The 25,227-nt window shown below is 40.9% G+C and overlaps 1 protein-coding gene and 1 long non-coding RNA gene across 6 annotated transcripts in view; both read right to left on the reverse strand.

Annotated features, from left to right (window-relative positions):
* Positions 1–12,669, reverse strand: part of LOC139540699 (mitofusin-1-like) — a 28,891-nt gene extending 16,222 nt beyond the window's left edge. Inside the window, exons 1-7 of one of the 5 annotated variants that reach the window (XM_071344570.1) lie at positions 12,476–12,669; positions 11,497–11,628; positions 11,226–11,361; positions 7,402–7,564; positions 6,381–6,505; positions 5,046–5,154; positions 1,713–1,820 (exon numbers count right to left, since the gene is read on the reverse strand). In XM_071344570.1, coding sequence (XP_071200671.1) covers positions 1,713–1,820; positions 5,046–5,154; positions 6,381–6,505; positions 7,402–7,564; positions 11,226–11,361; positions 11,497–11,617 — 762 coding nt within the window. In that variant the 5' untranslated portion in view covers positions 11,618–11,628; positions 12,476–12,669. Of the gene's footprint in view, positions 1–1,712; positions 1,821–5,016; positions 5,155–6,380; positions 6,506–7,401; positions 7,565–11,225; positions 11,362–11,496; positions 11,634–12,475 lie in introns of all 5 variants that reach the window. The other 4 variants (XM_071344569.1, XM_071344571.1, XM_071344573.1 and 1 more) reach the window with 4 other exon arrangements.
* A 6,539-nt stretch (positions 12,670–19,208) lies between these two features.
* On the reverse strand, positions 19,209–24,953 carry LOC139540702 (uncharacterized). The gene is made up of 2 exons (XR_011668257.1): positions 24,063–24,953; positions 19,209–23,901 (listed from the first exon to the last, which is right to left on the reverse strand). It is a non-coding gene; the product is annotated as an uncharacterized lncRNA (long non-coding RNA).
* Positions 24,954–25,227: the final 274 nt, after the last annotated feature.

Genomic DNA, 25,227 nt, shown 5'->3' on the forward strand with positions numbered 1-25,227 from the left:
AGGATCACCACTTTATTTTAAGAATGTGAAATGTCAGAATAATAGTAGAGAGAATGATTTATTTCAGCTTTTATTTATTTCGTCACATTCCCAGTGAGTCAGAAGTTTACATACACTCAATTAGTATAGCATTGCCTTTAAAATGTTTAACTTGGGTCAAACATTTCGGGTAGCCTTCCACAAGCTTCCCACAATAAGTTGGGTGAATTTTGGCCCATTCCTCCTGACAGAGCTGGTGTAACTGAGTCAGGTTTGTAGGCCTTCTTGCTCGCACACGCTTTTTCAGTTCTGCCCACAAATGTTCTATAGGACTGAGGTCAGGGCATTGTGATTACCCCTCCAATACCTTGACTTTGTTGTCCTTAAGCCATTTTGCCACAACTTTGGAGGTATGCTTGGGGTCATTGTCTATTTGGAAGACCCATTTGCGACCAAGCTTTAACTTCCTGACTGATGTCTTGAGATGTTGCTTCAATATATCCACATAAATTTTCCAATCTTAAGATGCCATCATTTTGTGAAGTGCACCAGTCCCTCCTGCAGAAAAGCACCCCAACAACATGATGCTGCCACCCCCATGCTTCACAGTTGGGATGGTGTTCTTCGGCTTGCAAGCCTCCCCCTTTTTCCTCCAAACATAACGATGGTCATTAGGGCAAAACAGTTCTATCAGACCAGAGGACATTTCTCCAAAAAGTACGATCTTTGTCTCCATGTGCAGTTGCAAACTGTAGTCTGGCTTTTTTATGGTGGTTTTGGAGCAGTGGCTTCTTCCTTGCTGAGCGGCCTTTCAGGTTATGTCTATATAGGACTCGTTTTACTGTGGATATAGATACTTTTGTACCCGTTTCCTCCAGCATCTTCACATGGTCCTTTACTGTTGTTCTGGGATTGCTTTGCACTTTTCGAAACAAAAGTACAATCATCTCTAGGAGACAGAACGCGACTCCTTCCTGAGCGGTATGATGGCTGCATGGTCCCATGATGTTTATACTTGGGTACTTTTGTTTGTACAGATGAACGTGGTACCTTCAGGCATTTGGAAATTGCTCCCAAGGATGAACTAGACTTGTGGAGGTCTACAATTGTTTTCTGAGGTCTTGGCTGATCTCTTTTGATTTTCCCATGATGTCAAGCAAAGAGGCACTGAGTTTGAAGGTAAGCCTTGAAATACATCCACATGTACACCTCCAATTGACTCAAATGATGTCAATAAGCCCATCAGAAGCTTCTAAAGCCATGACATAATTTTCTGGAATTTTCCAAGCTGTTTAAAGGCACAGTCAACTTAGTGTATGTAAACTTCTGACCCACTGGAATTGTGATACAGTGAATTATAAGTGAAATAATCTGTCTGTAAACAATTGTTGGAAAAATTACTTGTCATGCACAAAGTAGATGTCCTAACCGACTTGCCAAAACTATAGTTTGTTATTAACAAGAAATTTGTGGAGTTGTTGAAAAATAAGTTTTAATGACTCCAACCTAAGTGTATGTAAACTTCTGACTTCAACTGTATGTATTTTTTTTAATAGCATCCCCTTGTCTGTACTGCCGGTAATACCATATGCCCAGGTACGGTACAGGAATAGAATAAAAGGTATGGAAATCTTGATACTGCTCAACCCTATTTCAGCACCAGTGGCTAATTCTTCTATTCTGAACTTTCAAAAAATGTATTAATGCCCTGTTATTGTTGGTAAGACACTCACATCCTCCATGTACTCTGGCTCGTTGGCCGAGGCATCCCAGCGGTTGTTGAGGATGAAGATGTTAGGTTTGGAGAGTTTCTCGTTCACCTTGTGGAAGAAATGCTTCTCCTGGAGGACACACAAAAATGCATGGTCAGAAATAGTTAGTGCACCAAAAAAGAAAGCATTATTAATATCAAAGTGCTGTGTTAACCTTTATTAAAAAAATATATATATATATATTATAAGGAGAATTTTATTGATTTAATTTGACAGGACAGTTGGAAGAGAAATCGGTGGATTGATATTGGAGGAGGAGGCACAGACAGGAAGGGCACAGACAGTTGGCCGAGGTGAGGCTCGAAACCCGGTTGCCAAGGACGCATGAGTCGTCCGGAGTCTAAAACTTTACCGACTACACCAGACTGCGGCACGTGTTTAACCTTTAGCCACAATTCAGAGATAAGGTGTCCCAATGTACTGTGTACATACAGTCTGTGTGTGTAGTTGACCCACATACATAAACACTCCAATACAATAGGGAACGTGCAGTATACACACACTCACTCAGTCAGTCAGTCTATACGGGAAGGAGATGTGTCAAGGGCTTTTGTCAAGTGTCACAAAGATAGGTCATTGGCTAATTCGATAGAGAAGGGCTCCATTCATTGAAAGACTTATTGTCTGTTGTTTATCAAACAGTTGAGTTTCATTCAAGAACTAAACTTAGCTAGAACAAGTTGAATAAGACATTGTGTTTGTCCAAGAGCAAAGTATTATCAGTCAAATAATGCTTATCTAATCTACTATATAGAGTACTTCAAATATATAGGGTTCTATGATTTAATTAAACAGAGGCGGGGTATCCTAGGGTGCTTTGTCAAATAGTGATTTGGCACAGATAACGAGCGAGCTCAGTGATTGACTATGTGCCCTGACATTCTCTAAATGCCTCAGCAGACAAACAGAGCTGGTCCTGAGTGCTGGACCAAAATGGAGCCGGCCCTATCCTAGACTATAACAAGCGTTGGAAAGAAAACAACCTCTCCTTCCTCACAAGAAAACACTTCCTTTAGTGTGTCAATTCACATTCCAATTCTCACACGCAGTTCAGATGAAATGCCCTTAGATTAAAGAGGCATCATTCCAATATGACAATTGGGTACAAGCTGCTTAATATGCACAGATTTTCTTGAAAAGATTGTTGAAATATGTTGACAATTCCTTCTAGTTGTTTCGAAGAACAATTTTGCTAATTTGTTGCTTCATAGAACACAGAGTGCATTAGGAAAGTATTAAGACCCCTTGATTGATTCCACATTTTGTTACGTTACAGCCTTATTCTAAAATGTATTAAATTACATTTTTTACTCATCAATCTACACACAATACCCCATAATGGCAAAGCAAAAACAGGTTTTTAGAAAATCTTGCAAATGTATTAAAAATAAAAAACGAATTACCTTATTTACACAAGTATTCAGACCTTTTGCTATGAGACTCGAAATTAAGCTGTTTCCATTGATCATCTTTGAGATGTTTCTACAACTTGATTAGAGTGCATTTGTGGTAAATTCAATTGATTGGACATGATTTGGAAAGGCACACTCCTATCTATATAAGGTCCCACAGTTGACAGTGCATGTCAGAGCAAAAACCAAGCCATGAGGTCAAAGAAATTGTCTGAAGAGCTTCGAGACAGGATTATGTCGAGGGGAAGATCATTAAAAAAATTCTGCAGCATTGAATGTCCCCAAGAACACAGTGGCCTCCATCATTCTTAAATGGAAGAAGTTTGGAACCACCAAGACTCTCCCAAGAGCTGGCCCGCCTGGCCAAACTGAGCAATCGGGGGAGAAGGGCCTTGGTCAGGGAGGTGACCAAGAACCGATAATCACTCTGACAGAGCTCCAGAGTTCCTCTGTGGAGATGGGAGAACCTTCCAGAAGGACAACCATCTCTGCAGCACTTCACCAATCAGGCCTTTATGGTAGAGTGGCCAAACAGAAGCCACTCCTCAGTAAAAAGGCACATGACAGCCCACTTGGAGTTTGGCAAAAGGCACCTTAAGGACTCAGACCATGAGAAACAAGATTCTCTGGTCTGATGAAACTAAGATTGAACACTTTGGCCTGAATGACAAGCGTCATGTCTGGAGGAAACCTGGCACCATCTCTACGGTGAACAAATGTGTAAAGTACTTCAGTAAAAATACTTTAAAGTACCACTTAAGCCATTTATTGGGGTATCTGTACTTTACTATTTATATTTTTGACAAATTTTACTTTTACTCCGCTACATTCCTAAAAAAAATAATATACTTTTTATTCCATACACATCCCTTACACCCAGAAGTACTCATTACATTCTGAATGCTTAGCAGAACAGGAAAATGTTCAAATTTACACATTTATCAAGAGAACATTCCTGGTCATCCCTACTGCCTCTGATCTGGTGGACTCACTAAACACAAATACTTTGTTTGTAAATTATGTCTGAGTGTTGGAGTGTGCCCATGGATATCAGTAAATTACAAAAACAAGAAAATTGTGCCGTCTGGTTTGCTTAATATAAGAAATGTGAAATTATTTATATACTTTTACTTTTGATACTTAAGTATATTTAAAACCAAATACTTTGACTTTTTCTCAAGTAGTACTTGAGAAAAAGATACTACTTAAGTATCTTTACTTTTACTCAAATATGACAATTGGGTACTTTTTCCACCACTGATGGTGAAGATGTGGGCAAGACAAAATATTGAAGTGTCTTTGAACAGGGTATGATAGTAGGTTTGTGTCAACTGATGGTTTGTGGGGATGTTTTTCAGCGGCAGGGACTGGGAGACTAGCCAGGATCGAGAGAAAGATGAACGGAGCAAAGTACAGAGAGATCCTTGATGAAAACCTGCTCCAGAGCGGTCAGGACCTCAGACTGGTGTGAAGGTTCACCTTCCAACAGGACAACGAGCCTAAGCACACAGCCAAGCATAATCACTTTACCTCTACCTACATGTACATATTACCTCAATTACCTCGACTAACCTGTGCCCCCGCACATCGACACTGTACCGGTACCCCCTGTATATAGTCTCGCTATTGATATTTTATTGTTGCTCTATCATTATTTGTTATTTTCTATTATATCTTATTTTTTTCATTTATTGTTTACTTCAGTTTATTTAGTAAATACTTTAAACACTCTTAAAACTACATTGTTGGTTAAGGGCTTGTAAGTAAGCATTTCACTGTAAGTTCTACACCTGTAGTATTCGGCGCATGTGACAAATACAATTTGTGATTGGTCAGCTCTGTCAAGATCCCACCTGGAGGGTCAGCTTGTGAGCACTCGTACCGTGTTCATGAGGGTTGATTCTGAGTTCGCCACCAGCACGAAGACATCGGCGTCCAGGCAGAAATTGTCGATCCAGCTGTCCAGCTGCGTAGTGACATCTGTCCCAGGGCTAAAGAAGATGGAGGATAGGGTTAGAAGGTCAAGGTCATAACTTCTCCTAGTAGTACAGTTTAGTCAACCTCTGCTTATTGATGGTCAATCCTTCCCATGGGACTTGGGACACTGATGGTTGACGGCTAGTGTAGTAAGGCTATTTAGCAATAGTTCAGATCATACCGTATGGCATAGCTACAATTGCAATCCTCATATACAGGGACACAGGAAAGCAAAACAGATTCACGCCTACCCCTACCACTCCAGTATCCCTGCACATTATAAATATGATATTGGCACTGTGAATCTGAATATACCAATATATTGGCACTGTGTATACACTGAATATACCAAAAATTAGGAACACCTTAATATTGAGTTGCACAGCCCCATTTTCAGCCCCACTACAAGGTGTCAAAAGCATTCCACAAGGATGCTGGCCCATGCTGACTCCAATGCTTCCCACAGTTGTGTCAAGTAGGCTGGATGTCATTTTGGTGGTGGACCAACAGGAAACTGTTGAGCGTGAAGAACCCAGCAGCGTTGCAGTTGACACAAACCTACTATCATACCCTGTTCAAAGACACTTCAATATTTTGTCTTGCCCACTCACCCTCTAAAAGGCACACTTAGACAATCCGTCACAATTGTCTCGAGGCTTAAAAATCCTCCTTTAACCTGTCTACACTGATTGAAGTGGCTTTAACAAGTGGCACCAATACAAATTACATTTAGCTGTGTTTTTGTAGCAAAGGTGATGGTAGTTTGCAAAACAAATAACTACTGGATCGATGCAAATAATCATGATATCATTTTGCAGCCTACTTTGTAGTGAACATTTCATTGAGAAGGTTTTTGGGAAAGCCTTGCCATCTATCAGAAGATTTTTCATTAGCATAATCGCTAACGGCTACACAAAGTGGTAGATGCACGCACCGCACATACACAGACAGGAGGAATTCTCGTTACCTCTTCATAAAGTTGCAGGAAATACCAATCACTTATGCATTCTGTTCCTGTCTTAACATAAACTTGGGAAAAGTCATGCATTTTTAAATACATTTAGTTTATACCCTACTAAGTTCAATACATTTTTGAATATTGTTGAATTCCATTTTAATATCTGGTCTCTGTGATTCCGTCCGTGTTCTCCACATCGCGGATTTTATAGGGCCTTAGTCTTAGGACCAGCGGTGTAAATGGAGGTCAAGTGGGGTCATTGGCAGCATTCCGTTGCCGTACCTGTCTACGAGAACCAGATCGTCTCTGAGCAGGGCACACTTGGTCTTGGGCCAAAATACTCGGACCAGGCAGCCTGCGTCCAGACTCTCGTCCATGTGCAGAGCGTGACCCAGCTGGTTCACAGTCTAGAACGAGAGAAGTCGTCACAGTATCATTTACTGGATTTCAATCAATCTCAAACTTTGCTTGCCTGACAATATGTATGTAATGTATAATGGCAGAATCAATTTTTATTCCTCAAACAACCAGAGTAGAGGTGCTATTAAATTTTTTTTTTAAACATACTGCACGTGAAGGTGAGGCATCTCTTTCCTTTAAAAAAAATACTGTTTGATAACGCTAATGCTCTGGTCCCCCGGATGCAGATGTGAAAACAATTCATGTGTTTGAGTGATTACAATCAACTGGAGGAAAAGTATCTGCTGAATTTTTTCTTACAATGGTTCTAATGGTCTCTACAGCATTTTACAATAGACAGTGGATTATATCATGGATAATAGGTTGAGGCTGAGGGTAGCTCTAGCTTAGATCTCTGTATTATGGATATCTTCCATACAGGGGTTCAAGCATGATGTCCATTCTTTAATGCCTTCCTTCTACCTATATTTGTCCTGTGTAAATGCAGGAATTTGTTAGGGTGTTGAAATCCATCGTTTGTTAATATTTTTCCAATGGAGTAGAAAGTTACGACTTCCAAGTGTGCACTACCACTCGATACTTTAATAAATATCCATTATTTAACGTTTATTTAATGTTTACCTGTGCTTGTCCTGATTGCAATAACCTTATCTAGACTAAAGTTGTTTAATGATTAATTGCTTAGTCAGAAATCAAAACGTGACTGTGAGGGTACACTTTGAGTGGTAATACGAGTTAATCATCTTCAAGTAACTCAATCAGGTAGCCCAATTCCAACCTCACTGAGGATGTATTGCCTAGTATATGAGTGGTAATAAGAGCTAGCCTAATCTTCCATGCATCTAGGCCTAAGCCAGTATATCCACATCTCCAGTGGACTTACCTTGATGCTCTTCTCCTCCTCTGAGCCCTCGGTCTTGAGGTAGGCGTGGTCCGCGTCCGTGCCCTCCACACTCAGGAAGCAGTTGGTGGTGTGACCCATTCCACTGGGCAGCACCCGGTCCCTAAGCATGGCATTGACCACTGTACTCTTCCCATTACTCGTCCTAAGCACGGAAGATCATGTAAGAGGAAGTCTAAGTACCTTTCTTTTACCTCATACATACAATCTCAAAAAAAGTCTATTCAAATGATTGGTTACTTTTATTATTATTATTTTATTAGGTATTTTTCTTAAAACTGCTTTGTTGGTTAAGGGCTTGTAAGTAAGCATTTCACTGTAAGGTGAAGATTACCACACCTGTTGTATTCGGCGCATGTGACAAATAAGATTTGATTTGAATTCATTATTACAGAAATGTTGGCCAGATGTGATTTACTGGATTATGAATAGGCAATTATGTCATGATGAATCTTGTCAAATAGCTAGTTTGTATGTATACAGAGTGGTAGATTACCACAAAGGTTGAGACTTTTCAAAAATAGGTTTGGTTTTGTAAGATAAAAGCCTGAGGGAGCAGAGCAGTTTCAATGCAGGTGTGCTAGGCTTGGGCGATATACCATTTATACCGTATATCGGGGCATTTCGAAATACAGACGGTATGACTTCAATACCGTAAAAAAGAAAGTACTTTTTTGGAGGAGTTGGGGGCACCCCCGCCATGCGGGGGCTGTGGAGGTGCGTACTATGCCACTGCCTGTAACAATAAGTTAAGTATATCTATAAGAACTCTAAGACGTGTCAAATAGCTAAGTGGCTAGATGTCAAGAGAAAGCTTCTTGGTTAACAGCAGAGACATTCAATACCCTCCTGGACCAAGAGCCCCGAATAAAACATTTTGTGCATCCCCGCATAAAAATAGCACACCTTCTGGTAATACTGTATACCCCGGTATGAAAATCTGGATACCACCCATCCCTAAAGTCAGTGCCGGTCCTTGCCATTCTGCCTCCATAGGCAAGACCAAAAAATGAAACCCCTCGCAAAACTAGAATAGTCCCAGTAAGCAAAATGACGTTGAAAAGACGTCTAAAATACTTATTTTCCAGACGTTGAAGAGGTTCAATTCAGGTTCTGAATGAAAGGTGAAAAGGTATTTTCCGTATGTTTAAAATACATATTTTCCGGAATTTGAAAAATACATATTTCCGGAAGTTGAAATCAGGTTTACTTTCGGTACTGAAAGAAAGTTGAAAATAAGTCATTTATAGACGTCTATGTTTGGGCCAAATTAAGGCTGGTCCAGACCGGAAAAAAATCGGAACCAAACATAGACATCTATGATGGACCGGACCAAAAATCTATGTCCGTGGACATTGAAATCAAGGCTGGTCTACACTGCACCAAATCTGAACTAAACATAGATCTATGATTGGTTCAGATTTGGTCCAGACCAGACCAAAAACCAATGTCCATGGATGCGGAATCAAGGCCGGTGCAGAACTGCACCAAAAAAACGACGTCCAAAAGGCATCTGTCCGTGCTTACAGAGGTGTAGCCTACCATGTCGACATGCAATGGAATTTTGTGGTAGACCCATCATTTGTAAAACAGGCCATTGCATTGGCTTTATTAGTCCTGATTCTTGTGACTAATCAATTTGGCTATTTAAGCACTGAATATCAGCTATACAACTTTATCAGGAGAAATCGCAAGCCGATTTGCACAGTGGGAATAGCAAAAGTATTTTATTTTTACAAATTTGAAACCCCTGATCATGACAATGAGGTGAAACTCCTGGACAACAGTTGTGATTGTCCATTCCATATTGTCCATTTTACTTTGACCTGTCCTGTTTTTAGGATATGTTGCTTTGTTAACATGACAGCTAATTTTTTTGTTGTTGATTGAGCGCCATTTAGGTTAGACTATTTGATCGGAGAAACCTGCATGACGTAAAAAGTGTCCGTGTCATTACATTGTCACACATTTTATCTCCAGCCTGTATGCTACAGAAAAGGCCACATACTCTTTCTACCATTTCCTATATCTGCTACATGATTTATGTTAGATAATTTTTGGACTGAACGTTGGTGGAGTGCTGCAGAGATGCGTCTCTCCAACAGCACCCTGGAGAGGCATGCTGGGAACGGACAAGCAAAACATTTTGTGCCCCTTCCTTTGACAAAGTGGGCACTGCTTATCAGAGCGCTCACCTAAAAAGCGCCTTGCCACTAGCTGAGAAATTGTTGTGGTTTTTGTGCAGAATTGTGAGGTTTTATGTGTTGTTGGAGGTACGTCTTAGTAAGTTTAGCTCAGAAAATGCCGCCCTCGTCAATCTGCCTCCAAATCCTGCCTAATGAGCGGGCCGGCCGTGCCCAAAGTGTGCTTCAATAAACCAGCAATAAAAAGGAAACTGGGTCGCACGCCACATTTTCTTCATTATCCTCAATTAGCAATGCTGAAAGCGTGGGAAATACGCATCTACTACAGTACAATACAGTGCTCTGTATCTTAACTGATTAAAAAGCAAAACTCTATGTCATGATGCATTGATCTCTGCTTAACTGTGGCTGTCTGTTATCTACCCATATTTATTTTCTAGTCTCTAAGCTGTATACTACGGATTTGACAAATGGATCATTTTGCTTCAAATTTAAAAAATGGCCAGAAAATATCCGCGTCAATTTACAATGCGGAATAAAGATCCGATTACGTATGTATGACCGCTAAGGCAGGGCAATTAAGTTATATCCACCACAACCCTTTACAGACATAGAACGCAGCTACAGTAACATGTTGATTGCGACAATTGATAACTTTTCAGACTATTTTAAAAAGTGCTGCATCAGGTCTGTACATTTTCAGACAGTAGAATTCTGCTCCAGCGTAAAGTCATTTTTTTCATGACAATAAACATTGCTGACTGATGTGCTGCTGTGTTGTTTTTTTATGGTAGCTAGATGTGTTTTATTTCTACTAAATGTTTTGGTAAATCACAGTATTTAACAAACTTTAAAAGTACTTTTTTGGGAGGTAGTGGTCTGGCGCAGCAGCTTACAATTATTTGATTGACAGTTCTGGTTGCCTATTGATGGACTTTAGTCCTGTAAAATGTCTGTTAATGTCACCAGAGGTTTCGTGTCCGCATTTAACAAACTGTAGTGTGGCCTACCTTAACAGACAGACAAACACACCGTTTCCAAGGCATTTTCAAGCAGCCACATTAGATTATGTCTGAAAAGCGTAATTGATACAGTCTACCAGTAGCCTACTATCATTTTATGAGGCAAAAACAAAGTAGGCTACCCTGTGCTCACAAGACTGGCCCGATGACATCGGTGCCATGATGTCTAGAATATTCTAGGATATTCTACACACAACAGACCAAAGACTGAACACACACTTGCATCATTAGCAGACAGGCCAGCAAGAGGGAGAGAGGCAGAAGAAGGCAGAAACGTACTCATATATTTTGGTAATCTGCATCTCACAATGGCTTGTCTTGTACGCCTTGCAAATTCACCAAGTAGCCTTAAGTTTGCCTCTTCCTCGCTGGTTTCATTTGAATTACACAACTTCCCCAAACCTTTATATCCTATCGGCTATAACACAGAAATTAATATGTTTTGTGATAACTGAATTGTGATTTTAATGAAGTGGGGAATAAAACAAACAAACCAAAAATTGGATACGGTTTTTTACTTAAAGTTAAGGATCCCAACGTTGTTTAAAATGTTCAAAACCCCTGCTGTGTACACTAAACTCAAACTAAGCACATGCAAAACGGTGGAGAAATCAAAATGCATCCGACTACACTTATTTACCTGCCAAAGAAGGCCACCTTCATGTGTCTGCGTGCCAGCACATCTTTGATAGTTTGCAGTTTGCCAGCATACGCCTGAATCTGCTCCTGTTGGTCACGACTTGCAATGTTCTCCAAGGCTTCATTCTGACACGTTTCTGACAATCACACAAGGAAAAGTGAGACGAGAACAGTGTTCTCAAGACATAAGAAAAAGCACTTTCACATGTATTAATTAGCTTACTTTGGAATTGAAATGTTGCCAACATACCTGATTTACTATACACACTCACCTTCTACAAACGCTGAGCATTCCTTCACATACTCCAGCAGTTGCTCAAACACATCACTGATCTTCTTTTTGGCCACTACAAAGCGTTTGAGTGGAGAGAAGTTCCCCTGAGCTGAATCCATGCTTCAGCTTTCTGATCTTGGAGAAAGCATGCAAATTACAAAGGTGGAATGTTTGTCATACTTTGTGCACTATCAAATGGCACCTCATATAGAGCTATACAATACAGACATGTCTGTTACTTGACATATTCAATAGCCCTAGTGTCCGAGTATGTGCCTTAACCAGGACAAATGCTAGAAAGAGCATATTATCATTACTTTCCCCAGGAACACACAGCTTGCTAAGTGAAATGTAGACCACAACACAACTTCAAAATAGCTATAATAATTAAATGTCAACATTCATGAGTCGTATACATGTGACTATTCATTACATGTACGTGGAGAAAACGTGCTTGCTTCCCAAAAAAACGTGCAACTATTGTTGTGTTATGAAAGCTATAGACTGAAGTATGAAACAGTTGGCTAGCTACTGTACTTGTCTGGCTAGCAATTTTTTTTTTAAACACTGTGGTTGGCTACAAAACATCTCATCAGTAGACAACATTACCAGTTAGTTAAAGCACGAGTAAGTTAATCGTACACCGGCAAGACAGATATTGTATGACACATGTCAACAAACATCTTTAGCTGAAACTGGCTAGCTAACGTTAGTTAGCTACTGTATACTAGCTAGTTGCACCGTTAGCTAACTAGCTAGCAAGTAATTAGCGGAAGCAAACTACCCAAGAGTGACATTTCTTTACATAAACTGTTATTTGTTATATCACATTACTAGCTAACTAGCAACTTCGTGTATTATTGAAATTCATCTGTTTTGTAACGCGTGTCATGGCATGGTCTCGTGTGTCAGGTATCTACTGTAACGTAGCTAGCTATTTCATGTATAATTATGTTAGTCCATTGAATTTCCCTTACCACAACTTCAGGCGAGATGACCAAAGTTACCTGTTCATACCACAGACAGGGGTAAATCCTCTTGCCGACAATGAATAGTCAATATTTGGTAAAGTTACTAAGGTCGCTAGCTAACCTTTCATCTGTAATTTCTGTATCAGACAGCAGCAGCTCTTAGCAGCCAGGGCAAAGGGGCGGGGCTACAGATCAACGCGTTCATGTGTGACAATGAGTAATCCAATCAATGGCAAAAAAAAATTTGACAACCCCTTAGTGTACCCTCTTCCAGGGTTGCCAGGTCGGAATAACATTTCTAGCCCAATGACCAAAAAACCTGTCCAAGAGGACTGACAACGAGCCCAATTTTTTTTTCACAGAAAGTGGGGAGTTCCCATAGTTATACAATAAAAAAAATGTATTGAGCCGATTGAGAAGGAATATCGTTGTAACTTATAACGTTAAAAGCTAAATTCGGTTTCCCACAAAGTAATAATTATTGCAAGCTATGACATGACATAATAAAGAAATTTGAATATGTAGAAAGAAAAAATATAATTTGCCCTTATTAAACTCCCCAAATCATTTTCCATCCATGGATGTCTGCTATTATTTGGCACTAAGACACAAGGGGGTATGGTATATGGCCAATATACCACTGCTAAGGGCTGTTCTTAAGCATGACACAACACAGAGTGACTGGATACAGCCGTTATCCGTGGTATATTAACTATATACGTCAAACCCCTGGGGTGCCTTATTGCTATTTAATACAACCGTCCAGTGTCTATTCCACAAGTTACCACCAGCTAAATCTATTACTTTAAAATGCCTATTTACTCTGTTCCATCTAACGGTGCAATCCACTGTCTCATCAGCCCAGGCAGGGAAGTTATAAACTTGATCTCCACTATAAAAATCATCTAGACATTATCTCACATTTCTTTTAGACTAACATTTAGTTTTCAACAGCGGAGATTTGCATAAACCTCACTGTCTGCCTCCGACATTTGCAACATTGTTTCAATATTCAAATTCCTTCAAATTCCAACGCTCAGTTAAGAAGTTTTAGATTGTAGTAGTTATTATAGCAATTATAGGACTATTTCTCTTTATACCATTTGTATTTCATATACCTTTGACTATTGGATGTTCTTATAGGCACTATAGTATTTCGAGCCTAATCTCAGGAGTTGATAGGCTTGAAGTCATAAACAGAGCTGTGCTTCAAGCATTGCTAAGAGCTGCTGGCAAACGCAGGAAAGTGCTGTTTGAATGAATGCTTACGAGCCTGATGCTGCCTACCACCGCTCAGTCAGACTGCTTTATCAAATATCAAATCATAGACTTAATTATAATATAATAAACACACAGAAATATGAGCCTTAGGTCATTAATATGGTAAAATCCGGAAACTATCATTTCGAAAACAAAACGTTTATTCTTTCAGTGAAATACAGAACCGTTCCGTATTTTATCGAACGGGTGGCAACCCTAAGTCTAAATACTTCTGTTACATTGCACAACCTTCAATGTTATGTCATAATTATGTAAAATTCTGGCAAATTAATTACGGTCTTTGTTAGGAAGAAATGGTCTTCACACAGTTCGCAACAAGCCAGGCGGCCCAAACTGCTGCATATACCCTGTCTCTGTTTGCACTGAACGCAAGAGAAGTGACACAATTTCCCTAGTTAATATTGCCTGCTAACATGCATTTATTTTAACTAAATATGTAGGTTTTAAAAAATATACTTGTGTTGTAACGCTCTGGGTGTCGGGGGGTGTGAAGTCAGACGCAGGAACAACAGAGAGTTCAATACGGTGCTTTTAATGCACAACCGGCAAACAAATGTCCACACGGAATTACTGGGTGTAACAAACAAATGTCCCATACACGGAGGACAAAACCCAGTCCAAAATACACTTGATGAACGAAACAAACAATACGTTCATCTACTCCCGAAATCCAAAACTACAACTGAACAATCCCGCACAAAGAAGCGTACGGGCTGGCTGACTAATAAAACCCAACTAATTAGAATCACCTAAACACAGGTGTAACAAATAAACACATAAGGAGGGGGAGGAAAAAGAGTCAGTGGCAGCTAGTAGGCCGGTGACGACGACCGCCGAGCGCCACCCGAACGAGAAGGGGAGTCACCTTCGGTCGGAGTCGTGACATGTGTATTGATTTTAAGAAGGGCATTGATGTTTATGGTTAGGTACATTGGTGCAACGATTGTGCTTTATTCGCGAATGCGCTTTTGTTAAATCATCACCCGTTTGGCGAAGTTGAAGTAGGCTGTGATTCGATGATAAAATAACAGGGACCGCATTGAATATATGCAACGCAGGACAAGCTAGTTAAACTAGTAATATCATCAACCATGTGCAGTTAACTAGTGATTATGTTAAGATTGATTGTTTTTTATAAGATTAGTTTATCATGACACAAGGTGAGACCCAGATGCAGACACAGGAGGCAGATGGTTGGAGTCTTTACTATCTTTGTTAATCCAAAAAGAGTAGGCAAGAGAATGGTCGTGGACAGGCAAACGATCAAAACCAGATCAGAGTCCAGGAGGTACAGAGTGGCAGACAGGCTCGTGGCCAAGGCAGGCAGAAAGGTCAGGCAGAAAGGTCAGGCAGGCGGGTACAGAGTCCAGAAACAGGCAAGGGTTAAAACTGGGAGGACTAGAAAAAGGAGAAAAGCAAAAAGCAGGAGAACGGGAAAAATACTGGTTGACTTGGAAAAACATACAAGACGAACTGGCACAGAGAGACAGAAAACACAGGGATAAATACACTGGGGAAATCAGCAACACCTGGAGGGGGTGGAGACAATCACAAGGACAGGTGAAACAGATCCGGGCGTGACAAAGTTTAATGCTAGGTAGCAACTTACCTTGGCTCCTTGCAGCCACAAGGTCCTTTTGATGTTGCACTCGCGTGACAGGTGGTCAGCCTGCCACGCAGTCTCCTCATTTATTGCAATGTAATCAGCCCTAATTGGCGTCCAAAAATGCTGATTACCGATTGTTAGGAAAACTTGAAATCGGCCCTAATTAAGTGGCCATGCCGATTAATCGGTCGACCTCTAGTTTCAAGCAAACCACCATAGTCTCTGTGCCCAAGAACATCAAAGTAACCTGCCTAAATGACTACCGACCCGTAGCACTCACGTCGGTAACCATGAAGTGCTTTGAAAGGCTGGTCATGGCTCACATCAACAACATTATCCCAGAAACCCTAGATCTACAGATGACGCAATCTCTATTGCACTCCACACTGCCCTTTCCCACCTGGAAAAAAGGAACGGGAGAATGATATTCATTGACTACAGCTCAGCGTTCAACACCATAGTGCCCTCAAAGCTCATCACTAAGCTAAGGACACTGGGACTAAACACCTCCCTCTGCAATTGGATCCTGGACTTCCATATGGGCCGCCCCCAGGTGGTATGGGTAGGTAACAACACATCTACCACGCTGATCCTCAACACAGGGGCCCCTCAGGGGTGTGTGCTCAGTCCCCTCCTGTACTCCCTGTTCACCCACGACTGCATGGCCAAGCACGACTCCAACACCATCATTAAGTTTGCCGACGACACAACAGTGGTAGGACTGATCACCGACAACGATGAGACAGCCTATAGGGAGGAGGTCAGAGACCTGACACCGTGGTGCCAGGATAACCTCTCCCTCAACGTGATCAAGACAAAGGAGCTGATCGTGGACTACAGGAACAGGAGGGCCGAGCACCCCCCCATTATCATCGAGCAGGTTGAGAGCTTCAAGTTCTTTGGTGTCCATATCACCAATGAACTGTCATGGTCTAAACACACCAAGACAGTCGTGAAGAGGGCACGACAACACCTGTTCCCCCTCAGAAGACTGAAAAGATATGGCATGGGTCCTACGATCCTCAAAAAGTTCTACAGCTGCACCATCGAGAGCATCCTGACTGGTTGCAACACGCCTGGTATTGACAACTGCTCTGCCTCCAACCGCAAGGCACTACAGAGGGTAGTGTGTATGGCCCAGCTTCATGCCATCCAGGACCTCTATTACAGGCGGTGTCAGAGGAAGGCCCTAAAAATTGCCAAAGACTCCAGCCATCCCTAGTCATAGACTGTTCTCTCTGCTACTGTACCAGCTTCTACCCCCAAGCCATAAGACTCCTGAACAGCTAATCAAATGGCTACCCGAACTATTTGCATTGGCCCCCCCCACACAATTTACCTCTACCTACATGTACATATTACCTCAATTACCCTCGACTAACCTGTGCCCCCGCACATTGACTCTGTACCAGTACCCCCTGTATATAGACTCGCTACTGCTATTTTATTGTTGCTCTTTAATTATTTTCTATTTTTCTTCTTAAATGTATACATTTTTTGCTTCAGTTTATTTGAGTAAATACTTTCTAAACACTTATTTTTCTCAAGACTGCATTGTTGATTAAGGGCTTGTAAGTAAGCATTTCACCTGTTGTATTTGGCGCATGTGAAAAAGAACATTTTATTTTACTTGATAAACTATGGCTTACAGCCAATCAGTATTCAGGGCTCGAATCAGGTTTATAATTGTAAACAAATCCACTTTTGTCAAGGTGTGTATGAAGGCGAAGTCAGGTGCAGGATAGCAGAGTAATATTACATAAAGTGCACTTTATTATAGTTCCAAACCGGAAGCACAACAAAACAAACGCGCTCAAAAAAAGGAACAATAAAGTAAAAGCGCTTAACGAACATCACTTGACATGAAGACAATTACGCACAAAACATGATGGGAAACAGAGGGTTAAATACTAGTAGATTGATTGGGGAAATGAAAACCAGGTGTGTATGAAAACAAGACAAGACAAATGGATATATGAAAAATGGAGCGGCGATGGCTAGAAAGCCGGTGACGTCGATCGCTGAACGCTGCCCGAACAAGGAGAGGAGCCGACTTCGGCGAAAGTCGTGACACCTTTGCACATGTGCATACCTATAGATGAATCAGTCAAGAGAGTATGAGTGATGAAAGTTGGACAAAGGATCCCGAAATCTCTGAACAAGAAACAATTATGCTGTTATTATGTGCCAGATGTTAAGACTACAAAATCTGGGTTCATGATTGTAATTCAACTTTGCCATGGTTTGTTTAGATATAGGCAGGTAGCCTATAGCCCCTGACAGGCCCACATCTCATTTCAGATAGTCTACAGTAGCCTAGACAAGATGCAGGCAAAATGTAAACTGAACAATTTAGCAGCTTGCTTAGTTCAAATTAACAGAATCATTTAATCAACATGAATAGCGAGGCAATTTCGAGGTAAGAAGCGCTTGTGTTTCATAATAGCCTGCTGGAATAGGCTACTGAGGATGAGGGTCATGATTTAAATCACTTAATTAAATAGTAATAATATGGATATGCTCGTCAACAACAGCCAGTGTTATTTTATTTGAAACATTTTTACCCGTAGCCTAATCTGACTACTGTTACTGTCAATTTAATGTGTTCTAACAACTGATCGGCAATTGCGATAGAGGTTTGATAACTTCCAATTCATTTAACTAAACATGTCCATTAATAATTGCATAATATCATAAGGCTACAACAATACATTGAAGTTATAGGCTAGTTATTCAATTGGTTTGCCAGCTCCAAGTAGGTTACAGTGATATTGTAATTTCAACATGTGTATTGTATAAAATGGTAAAAATACTTCAAAGTACTACTTAAGTTGTTTTTTGGGGTATCTTTACTTTACTATTTATATTTTTGCCAGCTTTTACTTTGACTTCACTACATTCCTAAAGAAAATAATGTACTTTTTACTCCATACATTTTCCCTGACACCCAAAAGTACTCATTACATTTTGACAGGAAAATTATCCAATTCACACACTTATCAAGATAACATCCCTGGTCCTCCCTACTGCCTCTGATCTAGCAGACTCAGTAAACACAAATGCTTCTTTTGTAAATTATGTCTGAGTGTTGGAGTGTGCCCCTTTCTATCCTGTCTGGTTTGCAGAATATACAGAATTTGAAATGGTGTATACTTTTACTTATAAGTACATATTAGCTGTTCCATTTACTTTTGATACGTAAGTACATTTAAAACCAAATACTTGTAGACTTTTACTCAAGTAGTATTTTACTGGGTGACCTTCACTTTTACTTGAGTCATTTTCTATTAAAGTATCTTTACTTTTACTCAAGGTGAGTACTTTTTCCACCGCTGAAAATGGTAGCCTACAATGGCATATCAATGAAAAGGCTTCTTGGTGGCTAACAGAGGAAAATGTATCATTTGAGGACGCGAGGGAGTTCCATAACTTCCGTTTCAAATGTTCACTGGGGCAGCCCCCGAGACCCAAGAACGGATAATGCATAAACACTTTTATTGATGTGCATCAGTTTTAGCGTATTAATATGTTCTACGGAAAAAGGGTCGGAAATAGATGCCTCCATAATGAAAATCTAAACCGCCTACATATAACATAATAGCTGTAGCGCTCTCTCAACACACACACACACACACACACACACACACACACACACACACACACACACACACACACACACACACACACACACACACACACACACACACACACACACACACACACACACCCCCCCCCCCCCCTCCGGCGCTCCCTACCGCTCACCCACTCAGCAACAACCAGCCTCACTGCCTGACAGTCAGCAGCAGGTCACAGTGAAATATACAGTACCAGTCAAAAGTTTGGACACACCTACTCATTCAAGGGTTTTTCTTTATTTTTACTATGTTCTACATTGCAGAATAATAGTGAAGACATCACCACTATGAAATAACACATATGGAATCATCTAGTAACCAAAAAAGTGTTAAACATGTCATGATTTTAGATTCTTCAAAGTAGACACCCTTTGCCTTGATGACAGCTTTGCACACTCTTGGCATTCTCTCAACCAGCTTCATGAGGTAGTCACCTGGAATGCATTTCAGTTAACAGGTGTGCCTTGTTAAAAGTTGATTTGTGGAATATCTTTCCTTCTTAATGCGTTTGAGCCAATAAGTTGTGTTGTGAGAAGGTATACAGAAGATAGCCCTATTTGGTAAAATACCAAGTCCATATTTGACCGACCGGCTGAAACCGGTCTTATGTAGCAAAATTTGAAATTGTGTTTTTTACATTGGATAAAAGTAGAGACTCAGAGCTACAAAATGGTATATACTATACTACAGTTGAGGAACAATGGGAAGGTAATTTTGCTTTGAAAGTTGATAACTCACTTTTGAGAAAATAGCCTCTGAATGTTTTGGTAATACTGTAGTACTTTTGCACAATGTAGCAATGCCCACTTCCACTCAACTTCCTACACGATACCTAGCTTCCTCTCCCGATTGCGTTCTGTCAACCTGATTGTAGCCATACTAGCTTCGAAGTCACTTGTTTTATCATTAATATACTGAGGTAATTAGTATATCAATATGATCAAATTTCTATTGTTTTTTTTATCATTCTTGTTGAAAATTGTGTTTATCTGTTCAGTTAGTGATTTTTGTAATTCGATTATTGTGTTCTGTGTCTTATTTTGTCTCTTAGCTAGCTAACTATTAACAAGCTAACTAGTAATGTGGCTAGCAATTAGCCAACGCCCCCCTCCCTTACCAACCATGGCACTGTTTTACACAAGGTGCTTGCAAGAGCTGCCAAAGATAACAGTAACAGATGTACATCGTCTGGCCAAGACAAGTAGCAAAGCACCGACCTCCAAGTTGGAAAAATAATTCAAACTTTATGTTTCCAGTTACCTTTTCAACTATGAAGGTAAGTGTAGCCAAGTTGCCTACCAGACCAGACAAGGACGTTTACTCAAAGCTGTAACGCAGTTTAAGATATGCCTTTTACAGTAGCTAGCTAACATTATGATTGCTCATTAATTTTTATTCAAAACAGTTTCGAACAAGGACAAAGTGACAAGAGAGGTCAGCATAAGGGCTTGCTGCTACAGGTCCATGAGGAAAAATGAGAAACCACACAGTTTGAGTGTAGGGTGAAAAGTCAGCTGTTTGTGACACACTACATGTCAGTTGCCTAGTCCTAGACTAAGAAGTTCCTGTCAATGGAGATCTGCATTAAAAGGCATTGCTTAGTCTAGGACTAGGCTTAACCCATGTCTATGAAACCATTCTTAGTGTAGTAATTGTTCAGTCGTCTTCCTTGCTGTTTCTGTAAGCTCTGCTATGTTGGACGCATTAGATTAAATGTAAACAATTGAAATTGTTCTAACCGTAATAGACAAGTTTAAACCCGTATTGCTGTAATGAATTTAGTGGCTGTTGCATGTTGCACCAGTCACTTCTGTTTGCTGGTCGGGACACATGTTGAGTGACTTTATAGTCTAATCATTTGATTTTTATAACCCCACATAGGTTGTACTCACGCCCTCTGAGCCAGTAACAATGACACAACATCACTGTTCATGTGTTGTTGGCACTGCATTATGCAACCACACAGTTGCATTACTATTACAGTCTGCACACTATTCACAGATTCGAACACCAGTCGTCCCACCTGTGCACAGCTGCACAGAGGCCGTGCAGCAGTGGCATAAACCAAGGACTATGGTATGTTTTAATAGCTATACCACATATCAACATCATATGGTTATAATCACATCATTCTGCTAAGAAATTATTTAATGAAAACTTAAATCGTTTCATGATTAGATTGAGAATAGTGCCCTTGTACTGTCGTTTTACAGGGTCTGAAACCTGGGCCCATAGTCAAAATGACCATCACCAAGCCCACCAAAAAGAGCATGGCTGAAGGAGGGATAAGGTGAGTATTCCCTAATAGCCAGTATAGTAAGTATTAGCTGGTCATGTCCTATTACACTTTGACTATATAAAATTATTTAATTTCAGGTGGTTTCAAGTACATGTTTAGATTGGCTAACCACAGCGGCTGCTTTGCTTTGCAGAAGCACACTCTACAGCGCCCTTCTTGGACCGCTCCTTGACCTCTCAGTTTTCCAGATAGCAGAGGCATACAAGTACTTTGACCCTCTATCCAAGCCATTGATCTGCAGCATGGGGATGTCTGCTGAAAAGCTTTTATTCGACTCCCACTTTGGAAAGGTACAGGTGGGGAGCCTTCTGTCTTACCAGCAGCCTCCAATCACAACGCGACACATCGTTCACCATAAGGAGACGCCACCATTCCCTTCACTGCCCCTAGATGGCTACAGACTGGAGAGCAACTTTCAAGGCTGCACATTTGTGCTCAGTGAAGGAGACCAACTTCACATAGCCTCTTCAGGTGCGCTTCGCAACAGCCCATAAAATAGAGGAAACTACTAGAGAACAGAGTGCTGTCTCCGACTGGCAGGTGCTCCGGAAACCAAGACTGACCGAGGCACGGTTCCCGAGAGGCTTGCCATGTGAGAGGGCTGACATCTGCAGGCAATCTAGCTGAAAGAATCCTCAAAGGTACAGCACCAACAGCTGAAATTAAGAGGGGACTGAAGTTGGAGATGGAAGCAGCCAGTGACTACTGCAAGATGCAGAATGTCAACTTCTCACCCTGTGGCCTCATCATTCATCCTGAGGTCCCTTGGCTTACCTCTTCTCCTGATGGTCTGGTCTACGACCCTCTCAAGCATACACCTTTTGGCCTAGTTGAAATTAAGAACCCGAAAGTAAAGGGTTTTGTGGATTGCAAGTACGTTCACATGCATAACGGTGAACCTTCCCTGAAGAGGCAGCATGCCTACTACTGGCAAGTTCAAGGTCAGCTCTACATCACTGGGTTGGAGTGGTGTGACTTTGTTGTCTGTGTGCATGTGGACATTCTGGTCGAGAAAATACATAGAGACCCAGTGGTGTTCTCACTAATCAGAGAGATGGGTGACTGGTACTACTTACAGTTGAAGTCGGAAGTTTACATACACTTAGGTTGGAGTCATTAAAACTGTCCACACATTTCTTGTTAACAAACTATAGTTTTGGCAAGTCGGTTAGGACATCTAATTTGTGCAACAACTGTTTACAGACAGATTATTTAATTTATAATTCACTGTACCACAATTCCAGTGGGTCAGAAGTTTACATACACTAAGTTGACTGTGCCTTTAAACAGCTTGGAAAATTCCAGAAGAAAATGTCATGGCTTTAGAAGCTTCTAATAAGCTAATTGACATCATTTGAGTCAATTGAAGGTGTACCTGTGAATGTATTTCAAGGCCTACCTTCAAACTCAGTGCCTCTTTGCTTGACATCATGGGAAAATCTAAAGAAATCAGCCAAGACCTCAGAGAAACAATTTGTAGACCTCCACAAGTCTAGTTCATTCATGGGGGCAATTTCCAAACACCTGAAGGTACCACGTTCATCTGTACAAACAGTAGTACACAAGTATAAACACCATGGGACCACGCAGCCGTTATACCGCTCAGGAAGAAGACACGTTCTGTCTCCTAGAGATGAACGTACTTTGGTGCAAAAAGTGCAAATCAATCCCAGAACAACAGCAAAGGACCTTGTGAAGATGCTGGAGGAAACAGGTACAAAAGTATCTATATCCACAGTAAAACGAGTCCTATATCGACATAACCTGAAAGGCCGCTCAGCGAGGAAGAAGCCACTGCTCCAAAACCGCCATAGAAAAGCCAGACTACGGTTTGCAACTGCACATGGGGACAAAGATCGTACTTTTTGGAGAAATGGGGGGGGGGGGGGGGGGGGAATTATGTGGAACATCTCAAGACATCAGTCAGGAAGTTAAAGATTGGTCGCAAATGGGTCTTCCAAATGGACAATGACCCAGAGCATACTTCCAAAATTGTGGCAAAATGGCTTAAGGACAACAAAGTCAAGGTATTGGAGTGGCCATCACAAAGCCCTGACCTCAATCCTATTGAAAATTTGTGAGCAGAACTGAAAAAGCGTGTGCGAGCCAGGAGGCCTACAAACCTGACTCAGTTACACCAGCTCTGTCAGGAGGAATGGGCCAAAATTCACCAAATTTATTGTTGGAAGCTTGTGGAAGGCTACCAGAAACATTTGACCCAAGTTAAGCAATTTAAAGGCAATGCTACCAAATACTAATTGAGTGTATGTAAACTTCTGACCGACTGAGAATGTGATGAAAGAAATAAAAGCTGAAATAAATTATTCTCTCTACTATTATTCTGACATTTCACATTCGTAAAATAAAGTGGTGATCCTAACTGACCTAAGACAGGGAATTTTTACGAGGATTAAATGTCAGGTATTGTGAAAAACTGAGTTTAAATGTATTTGGCTAAGGTGTATGTAAACTTCCGACTTCAACTGTACATGGAAGTGTCACCTCCTCATTCCTCAGCTTGGCTCTCCTTGCTCGTGTGACACGGACAATATTGGCAGTTGACGGTTCGATGAGAGACCAAAAGGCCATCGGATGGTCATATCAGGCAAATCTACAATGGAAAAAACATTGATAGGAGTTATTTAGTGTAACATTAAATGTAGTATCATAAATCTAAGACAGAAATGCTGGTAGCTAGAGAAAATGGTTCCAGAAAGCAAATAGTCTAAAGTTAATGATGTAACAATACTAAGCAGGGCTAGGTTTACCCACCTTGTGAGGGACTGTATCTGTGCATCTGATCCCACAAATCGCTGCAGCCCAAAATGACTTCTCGCAGTCAACTCCTCTACTTTGTTCCGTAGGTCCTCAATCTCTTTCTGCATTTCTTCCCTCTCAATCGAAATCAGGTCAACTGCAGTGGGCCCAGGCACTGCACAGTAGTCGTGGTCATGGTAGTTATCCATCTTTTCATTCTCTCCATCTTCAACATGGTTGTCCTTCACACATCCAGTCCTTGGTCTCTCCCTTCTTTCCGAAAACACTTGCTCTTGCTTGGACATGGTAGTTATTCCACTGGAATAGCAAAGGTACTCCCTTCTTCAGACGTCGAAGCCCACTAGAAGGTTCAATGAAATCATGTGGTAAAAAGTGTCTACCGTGTGGTAGACGTTGGAGTGACTTGTGACGGTGAAGTTTTCCCTGTGAATGTTGATGATCCATTTTGCTCTTAGCTCATTATCACTGGGAAATGAGTGAAAACTCAACGAGTAGTATTTCGCTGAGGAGGTACACAACGGAACGGAGCAATATTTCATGGAGCTGACCTCTCGCCTCATAAACTTGACGTTGCTCTTCTTCATTTCCTAACGTTTAATAAAGATGCCGAACCAACTAATAATGTTAACGTTAGCACTAACGTTAGCTAGGTACTGGTAGCTAACGTTTGCTAGCTAAAGAGACAAACAAAAGACACAGAACACAATAATCGAATTACAAAAATCACTAACTGAATGGATAAACACAATTTTCAACAGGAATGATAAAAATAACACTATAGAAATATGATTATATTAATATACTGAGGTAATGATAAAATGAGCGACTTTGAGGCTAGTATGGCTACAATCAGGTTGACAGGATGCGATCGGGTAGGAAGTTGATCAGAAGTGGGAAGTGGGAGTTACTACGTTGTGCAAAAGGCCCCACCCAACTCTTTAAGTGTTGGACTATTGCAAATCCCTTCTTTGTCTACACCCATTCAACATTGTTCACACCCTCTTAAGCTTTAGCCCCACCCATCTCTTTAAGGGTTGATCCGAATGTATTAACAACAGCAGTCAAGCACCAAAGCTAACTTGCTAGCTACTTCCAGACATCTAAGTGAGAGAGAAAAGAAGAGACTTGCTTGGGCCAAAAACATGAGCAATTGACATTA

The sequence above is a fragment of the Salvelinus alpinus genome, chromosome 16 (assembly GCF_045679555.1).
Source record: "Salvelinus alpinus chromosome 16, SLU_Salpinus.1, whole genome shotgun sequence".
Taxonomy (NCBI): Eukaryota; Metazoa; Chordata; class Actinopteri; order Salmoniformes; family Salmonidae; genus Salvelinus; species Salvelinus alpinus.